The sequence below is a fragment of the Lolium perenne genome, chromosome 4 (genome assembly GCF_019359855.2).
Source record: "Lolium perenne isolate Kyuss_39 chromosome 4, Kyuss_2.0, whole genome shotgun sequence".
Lineage (NCBI taxonomy): Eukaryota > Viridiplantae > Streptophyta > Magnoliopsida > Poales > Poaceae > Lolium > Lolium perenne.
The window spans coordinates 139,226,246-139,234,770 of NC_067247.2; the positions used below are offsets into that span (position 1 = coordinate 139,226,246).

The window sequence follows — 8,525 nt, forward strand, 5'->3', positions numbered from 1 at the left end:
GGGTCCCGATGAAGTCCCCACGGTAATTGCGGTCTATGATGGGTTGCAGCTGCCGGCGAAGGAGTTCATGGTAGAGACCTGAACTGTTGTCGTGGTCGGGGGCCGTCCTTAACTGGTATAAGAGCACCGGCGAGGACCCAGGGTCGGAGTTTGCATCAACGGGTGGGTGTATGAGGTAGCGGAGGAATATGATTGGCTATGACCTTATACCGGGCCTCACACCAAAGGAAGTGTGGACGAGAACATGACTCGGTTGGCACCAAGGTTAAGATCTCTTATGGGTAAAGCAACACACCTCTGCAGAGTGTAAAGAACCGTGACTGTCACTCCCTGTTCGGGATATGGAATCGCTGAACGCGGCCGGAAAGGAGCTCCATGAAGTTCTAGTAAACCGGTGAAGGCCGACGGACATAGTTCTTCCGAATAAAAGCAACCTTTTGAAGAAATGGTTATGAAAACTTGCATTGGTATTAGCCTTTCTGGTCTAATGCTGTAGCGAGTGCATTAAACACCTCTTTCCTATACTGAACTTGTTGAGTACGCTCGGCCTCATCCCACTCTTAAATCCCCTGCTTAGATATGGAGGCATCGAAGGAGGATCTACAGTGCAACTCGAAGGCCGAGGAGTCAACAACTACTTCAAGAGACAGGACCCTGTCAGAGGAGTCAGATACCACATCCAACAAGGAGAAAACCTAGTTTAGCCATAGAAGGGAACTAGCTTCCTAAACTTAGCTCCTATTTAGCTAGAATCTATTCATAGCCTCTCTAGATAGTTAAATACTCTACAAATAGAGTTCGTGATAGGATTAGACTACGAGTCGTTCTTCTGGAGTTTATTTGCAGATTTACCTCATTGTAAAGTAGGAGGCTGTGATGATCTTATGTAACAGAGTCAATATTGTAATTCTATAGACATGCCTTGGACCCGCATATGTTTCTGCTGTACCACTCTGAGCGATATAATACTAGTGGAACGGTGTTTCATTGGTGTTATATCAGACTTGCATACTACACCATGCAGTGATATGCCGGGTCACCACAGTTGGTATCAGAGCAAATGCTTTGACCACAGTCGACAAGCAAATTGTTGGAGGGAATCAGGGAGCGAAACTGCCAAGCGAAACTGACAGTGGAGTCTATGTGCTGTGATTAGGAATTGAGCTACACCAAAGGTTCGTCTGTTTTATGATAATGATTATGATTAAGAATTAAGCTTGTCGACTGTGGAGTCTACGGTTCACAAGAGTCGCAAGAGACGTGTGTCGCATAGCCGCTCCCTCCGGCCCTCCCGCGCATCTGTCTGGCGCCATGACACCACACGCCGCATCGCTTTCAAATTGAGAATAGCCGCTGAACACACAAACAAGACAAGATTGTGCAATTGATTAATCGTAATCCTGTGACGTATCACACAAAGCTGGCACCTGACAAAATACTCGTAGATACTATGCTGAGTTGTGACTTGTGAGTGTAGAAGATCGGCACAACTTGGCAGCCGAAATAAAATCGGCAATTAAGCAGGGAGGGAGGATATGCCAGGCATATTATATCGTGGATACGTGTGCCAATGGCAGCTCCGCCCAAGAGCCGTCGCAGTCGCCACCGGGCAGGCCATATCATATCTTCCCTCTTCGCTTTATTCCCCTCCTCCCGTCGCTCCAACGGGATAGATCGACGGATAACCGCCGTAGAATCCCCGAAACAAAAAAGCGCGTATACAAAGAAAGAATTTTTTATTCGCATCACAGAAACAAAAGCAAATACGAATCCGAATACGAATACGAAAAGTAGCACAGAAAATAGTTGAAGAAGAGCACGGAAAAGAGGCTCCGTTGGGAGATATAATAATACCCGGCTTCCAATCTTCTCCCCCCAGCACCACACCTCGACACCGCGAAAGCACACCACACGCGCACACGTATATAAGCCGATCTTTATCAAGTTGGGATCTTTAGCGCCGGAGGAGCGGAGTAGCAGCCACCTCGCCGGCGAGGGTAACTAGCGCAGGAGGAGCGGAGCAGCCTGCTCGCCGTCGAGATGGCGGCGGGGAACGAGTGGATCAACGGGTACCTGGAGGCGATCCTCGACGCGGGGTCGAAGCTGCGGCCGCAGGGCGTGCAGCTGCCGCCGCTGGAGACGGCGCCGGCGCTCGCGGCCGAGGAGTCCAGCGCCGCCTACAACCCGACCAGGTACTTCGTGGAGGAGGTCGTGAGGAGCTTCGACGAGCAGGCCCTACACAAGACATGGACAAAGGTAAGGCCTTGGTAAATCGACGGATCATCCTTGGTTATCTGCAGCGATTGATCAATCGGTGGTAACTGCTCCTTTTGTTCGTTCTTGATTGATTGTCTGTAACCGCAGGTGGTTGCGATGCGGAACAGCCAGGAGCGCAGCAACCGGCTGGAGAACCTGTGCTGGAGGATCTGGAACGTCTCCAGGCAGAAGAAGCAGGTACGTCCCTCCCGCCTCCCCGCCGCCGTGCGCCATGGACGGCGGCGATGCCGTCTGTCCGTGGCTCGGATGGCCTCCACATGCTCTGCTTTTCCTTGCGTTCACGACCCGGTTTCTCCTTTTTCGCTTCATCAAAACGGAAAAGGAAAGGAGCTCGTGTTCAATGTCGGCGGCCCGCTTAGCCTGGCCCATACGGCACTGCCCACGTCTCGTTTAATTCTAAGCGCGTTTAGGGGAGGAATTATTGGGCTGGGTCGTTTACGAGTTTTACTGTTGGGTTGCGGTGAGCCCATGGCTCGGTCCATGGGAGGTACTTTTTTCTTTTGTAAGTACCTACCTCTACACAAAAGTGATTAAATTTCACACAAATTCGAACTTTCCTGCAGAATATAAAAAGGACCAGGACTTTATTTTTCAAATAGGTTACTGTAACACTTTTGATAATTGGTCCCACACAACCAGACGTATTGTGACCAAAGTTCCTTTCCAGTTTGCTCTGCCAAACAGGACCCACTGCTCATGAACACACTCCTTTGCTCGTTGCAACTGTTTCTGAAAAGTATAATCTGCTAGTAACATGCAGTTGTTAGTTGCTACTGCTCATGGCCTCCTAGTCGGTTGATTAATTCGTTAATTCAAACATAGGCTCATTTCGAGCTTTCGGTCTTAAAAAGTTGCTATTCCTCCCTAGTAGAAGAAAGAGTAAAAGTCATGAAAATGGATGAGCTTCACAGGGCGCTATTCCATTTCGGTGGAACAAACTTGCTCAATTTCTCATTTAAAAAACTTGCCGTTGCTAAAAGGGGAACCGTTATCCCAGCTCACGCCAACAGATTCTCGCTCTTCCTTTTTTAGACATTGCGTCTGATTTGTTCTAGTAGGAAAATGACGCCTCTGAATTTTCAGTTCAGTTCTAGCTTCATCCTTGCGAAATCACGCAACCTCAACATGCAAGTATCACATAGATAGAACACAGTAAGAAATGAGGGCGTGTCTATGTCTAAGTTGACTGAGATTTTTTTAAGTTTCAGTCATCTCAGAAAAGTGCAACTCAGGTTTTTTTTTTGTAAGTGACTTAAACTTAAGAAAATCTAGTTAACTGAGACATAACAAAACTGAAGAAATGAGACCTCAGTTCCAAAAGAGGGGGGAATTGGAAGACGTCGCCTCTTTTTCTTTTTTTTTTGATAGGAAGACGTCGCCTCTGAATATTGAGTTCAGCAAATTCAGTTGTTCTGTATCTTCTTGCGTTGATGAACTTTTGTGAATGGATGTGTAGGTGGAGTGGGATTACACGAAAGAGGTGGCCCGGCGGAAGCTTGAGCAGGAGCTGGGTAGCCGGGAGGCCGCCGAGGACCTCTCCGAGCTCTCCGAGGGCGAGAAGGACTCAATCACCACCGCCAAGCCCGACGCCGCCCCTGCTGTCCCGTCCGCTGACGATGGCGAGCACCAGCAGCCACAGCCACGCACCCGGCTCGCGAGGATCAACTCCGAGGTGCGGCTCGTCTCCGACGACGAGGAGGAGCAGACCAAGAAGAGGAACCTCTACATCGTACTCATCAGGTAACACGACCCACTGCTAATGAAATTGACACGAAATAATTTTTGCGATTGGTCTGTGCTGTGATGTGTTACTGACTTGCTGTGGTTTTGTTTGTACATTTTTAGCATCCATGGACTGGTGCGTGGAGAGAACATGGAGCTCGGGCGAGACTCCGACACCGGAGGCCAGGTCGGCCAAGTTCACCTGTCCAAACGTCGACACGTGTCGTGGACCTGCGCTGACCTGTTATTGTTTGCTGTTGGTTCAGGTGAAGTACGTGGTGGAGCTGGCGCGTGCGCTGGCGGCGACGGCGGGGGTGCACCGCGTGGACCTGCTGACGCGGCAGATCTCCTGCCCCGACGTGGACTGGACCTACGGCGAGCCCGTGGAAATGCTGGAGCGCCTGTCCTCGGCGGACGCCGACGAGGACGACGGCGAGCAGTCCGGCGGCGGAGCCTACATCGTGCGGCTGCCGTGCGGGCCGAGGGACCAGTACATCCCCAAGGAGGAGCTGTGGCCGCACATCCCGGAGTTCGTGGACCGCGCGCTCTCGCACGTCACCGAGGTCGCGCGCGCGCTCGGCGACCAGCTCCAGCCCCCTCCTTCTCCGGCCGACGGCGCGGTGGCGGCACCCATCTGGCCGTACGTGATCCACGGCCACTACGCGGACGCGGCGGAGGTGGCGGCGAACCTGGCGAGCGCGCTGAACGTGCCCATGGTCATGACGGGCCACTCGCTGGGGCGCAACAAGCTGGAGCAGCTGCTCAAGCTCGGCCGCATGCCCGGCCCCGAGATCCAGGGCACCTACAAGATCGCGCGCCGGATCGAGGCCGAGGAGACGGGGCTCGACACCGCGGAGATGGTGGTCACCAGCACCAAGCAGGAGATCGAGGAGCAGTGGGGCCTCTACGACGGCTTCGACCTCATGGTGGAGCGCAAGCTCAGGGTAAGGCAGCGTCGCGGCGTCAGCAGCCTCGGACGGTACATGCCGCGCATGGCGGTCATCCCGCCCGGCATGGACTTCAGCTTCGTCGAGACACAGGACACGGCTGAGGGGGATGGCGCCGACCTGCAGATGCTCATTGCTCCCGACAAGGCCAAGAAGGCTCTGCCTCCCATTTGGTCAGACGTACGTACTCGACCTAAAAACTCGCTCAAGCTCTTTCAGTGATCTTGCTTTTCTTGTTTATAATTGCTGATTAGAATGTTTTTTTCTTTCCGCCAGGTGCTGAGGTTCTTCACCAACCCCCACAAGCCGATGATCCTGGCGCTGTCACGGCCGGACCCGAAGAAGAACGTCACCACGCTGCTCAAGGCCTACGGCGAGAGCCGCCAGCTCCGGGAGCTCGCAAACCTGGTACGTTTTCAGGCCACAATATAGTACTCCAAACCTGGGAGTATTAGGAACAAATCTTGACCCAAACACTGAGCGACTGATGGCCTCTGTTCTTCTGCACTGAAAATGGATGCAGACGCTGATACTAGGGAACAGGGATGACATCGAGGACATGGCCGGCGGCGGCGGCGCGGTGCTCACGGCCGTGCTCAAGCTCATCGACCGATACGACCTCTACGGCCAGGTGGCCTACCCAAAGCACCACAAGCAGACGGACGTGCCTCACATCTACCGCCTCGCCGCCAAGACCAAGGTACAAAGTCTGAAAAATCCCATCATATGCCTCTGTATTCCCCTATTCCTCTGCATGAATTTGACATGTTTGATTCGGCCATTCGCAGGGAGTATTCATCAACCCAGCTCTTGTAGAGCCGTTCGGCCTCACAATCATCGAGGTAAGCTCCACAACTTTTTTGTGAGGTCGATGCAACCTTTTCATCATCATCATTTACTAATTTGGATCGACAATCTTATGTTCTTGTTGCGTGTGATCCGTGTGTAGGCCGCTGCTTATGGTTTGCCGGTGGTGGCGACCAAGAACGGCGGGCCGGTGGACATCCTGAAGGCGCTCCACAACGGGCTGCTGGTGGACCCGCACTCGGCGGAGGCGATCACCGGCGCGCTGCTGAGCCTGCTGGCGGAGAAGTCGCGGTGGGTGGAGTGCCGCCGCAACGGCCTCCGCAACATCCACCGCTTCTCGTGGCCGCACCACTGCCGCCTCTACCTCTCCCACGTCTCCACCTACTGCGACCAGCCCTCGCCGCACCAGCCGCTCCGCGTGCCCCTCGCCCTGGGCTCCTCCACCAGCTTCGGCGCCGACGACTCGCTCTCCGACTCGCTCCGCGGCCTCTCGCTCCAGATATCCGTGGACGCCTCCAGCGACCTCAACGCCGCCGACTCCGCGGCCGCCATCATGGACGCGCTCCGCCGGCGCCCGGCCTCCGAGAAGCCGGCGAGCTCCGGTGCCAGGGCGCTGGGCTTCGCGCCCGGCCGGCGGGAGAGCCTCCTGGTGGTCGCCGTCGACTGCTACGGCGACGACGGCAAGCCGGACGTCGAGCAGCTGAAGAAGGCCATCGACGCGGCGGTGTCGGTTGGTGAATGCGCGGGAGCGAAGCAGGGGTACGTGCTGTCGACCGGCATGACCATCCCCGAGGCCGCCGAGGCGATCAAGGCGTGCGGCGCCGACGTAGCCAGCTTCGACGCGCTGATATGCAGCAGCGGCGCCGAGCTATGCTACCCGTGGAAGGAGCTCGCGGCCGACGAGGAGTACTCCGGGCACGTCGCGTTCCGGTGGCCCGGTGACCACGTGAAGTCCGCCGTGCCCAGGCTCGGGAGCGTGGAGGAGGTCGCCCTCGCCATCGATCGCCCCGCCTGCTCCGTGCACTGCCACGCCTATGCCGCCACGGACGCATCCAAGGTAAGCAGAGCAGAGCATGGTGGTGAAGAAGGTGGATTCCTCATGGGCACGCTCCTGATGCTTGGGGTTTTGTGCAGGTGAAGAAGGTGGATTCGATCAGGCAGGCGCTGCGGATGCGCGGCTTCCGGTGCAACCTCGTCTACACGCGCGCGTGCAAGCGCCTCAACGTCATCCCTCTCTCCGCTTCCCGGCCGCGCGCTCTCAGGTGATCGGAGTTCAGATCATTCAAACTCTCATACGATCCGGTGGCAGCGACACTAGTGTTCTCAACATGTTACTTTTGTGTTGTGTCTGATCAACCAACTGCATGTTGGATGTGCAGGTACCTGTCGATACAGTGGGGGATCGATCTCGCCAAGGTGGCGGTGCTCGTCGGCGAGACCGGCGACACCGACCGCGAGAGGCTGCTCCCGGGAGTGCACAGGACGCTCATCCTGCCGGGGATGGTCGCCCGCGGCAGCGAGGAGCTCCTCCGGGGAGACGACGGGTACACCATGGCGGACGTCGTGGCCATGGACTCCCCCAACATTGTCACGCTCGCGGAAGGTCAGTCTGCATCCGAGATCCTCAAGGCCATCTGAGAGCGTGCTCTGCTCTGCTCTGCTGCTTCTGTCTTCCACATCCGGGACGTGGTAGCTCCACTTCGATTATTTCGCCTGTGATTTTGGCAGGAAGATGACTGCAGAATTGCATTTGCATATACCGTATACCTGTGCAAGCATGAGCAAAACATGTCAGCTAATAATTCTTTAATGTTTTGGCCATGCCTCCGTGAGGTATGCTTCTGTACATACTATAAAGAAACAGAGAGAGAAACGCAAGAATGAAAGAGAGAAATATTTTCAATGTAAGTTGATGTTTCTTCCTGACGGATTCTTACTTGGATTGTCTACATTCATTGTTTCAAGAAAATAGAAGGATCCCCCCTCTCCAAGTCTGTGTAAATCGATTTATCCAAACAACCTTCAAAAACTCGACGCCAAACAAATTACATACTCTCCCCATCCTCACGTAAATAGATGCTACTTTTAAAATTTATTCACATAAGAGTCTACTTCCATCTTCCCAACCCATTCAGATGTAGGAAAATTCGCGTCTCTTTTATCATGCGGGAATCAAACCCAATAACATTCACGACACATTGTTTTCTCATTTTCGACATGCATACACTTAGTTCACTGGATCTAGAAAAATTAAAGAGTAGAGATGTTGGCTTGCATCTTCCAAACGCATTTTCTATTTCACTCCATAATTTTTCTTAAAAGAATTATATGCCCACCTATTTTGTGGATGGAGGTTGTATATGCATTGTGGTGGCTAAAATCAAAGAACCTGCCCATCAAGCAGCTGGTTCACCGAGACAACATTCGCAAGAAAGATGTAACACTTGTTGTGAGACAATGCTGCCAAACTACGAAGTAAAGGCTAGGATATATGTTTTCACCCCGAGGTCACTCCGGGTTCCATGAGAACATCTTCTCAGAGGACATGACGTGCAAATGTTTTTGGTGTGGTGCATGCAATTAAACATAACCATAACAAGGCTTTTGCGATAAAGAGCAATATATTAGTATCAAAAAGATATCAAAGCAGACATAGCCTCTTCAACAACTTAATATCAGGAACAAGTCGAGAAATCGAGAATGCACACAACTAAATTATTAAAAAGAAAGGAAAAAGGAAAGAAGGTTAACGTAACAACAATGACGACAACC

General features: G+C 53.2%; 1 protein-coding gene across 1 annotated transcript; it reads left to right on the plus strand.

Annotated features, from left to right (window-relative positions):
• Window positions 1-1,840: 1,840 nt before the first annotated feature.
• On the plus strand, window positions 1,841-7,676 carry LOC127294033 (probable sucrose-phosphate synthase 5). The gene is made up of 11 exons (XM_051323774.2): window positions 1,841-2,256; window positions 2,365-2,454; window positions 3,734-4,017; window positions 4,123-4,186; window positions 4,266-5,126; window positions 5,223-5,354; window positions 5,470-5,646; window positions 5,735-5,788; window positions 5,896-6,810; window positions 6,888-7,015; window positions 7,133-7,676. The coding sequence occupies exons 1-11, from the start codon at window positions 2,041-2,043 to the stop codon at window positions 7,389-7,391; spliced, it is 3,180 nt and encodes a 1,059-aa protein (XP_051179734.1). The 5' UTR covers window positions 1,841-2,040; the 3' UTR covers window positions 7,392-7,676.
• Window positions 7,677-8,525: the final 849 nt, after the last annotated feature.

Coding starts and splice junctions, on each gene's coding strand:
- LOC127294033 (XM_051323774.2), top strand. CDS start 2,041: ATGGCGGCGGGGAACGAGTGGATCAACGGGTACCTGGAGGCGATCCTC. Junction 4,018..4,122: donor CTCTACATCGTACTCATCAG/GTAACACGACCC, acceptor GTACATTTTTAG/CATCCATGGACTGGTGCGTG. Junction 5,355..5,469: donor TCCGGGAGCTCGCAAACCTG/GTACGTTTTCAG, acceptor AAATGGATGCAG/ACGCTGATACTAGGGAACAG.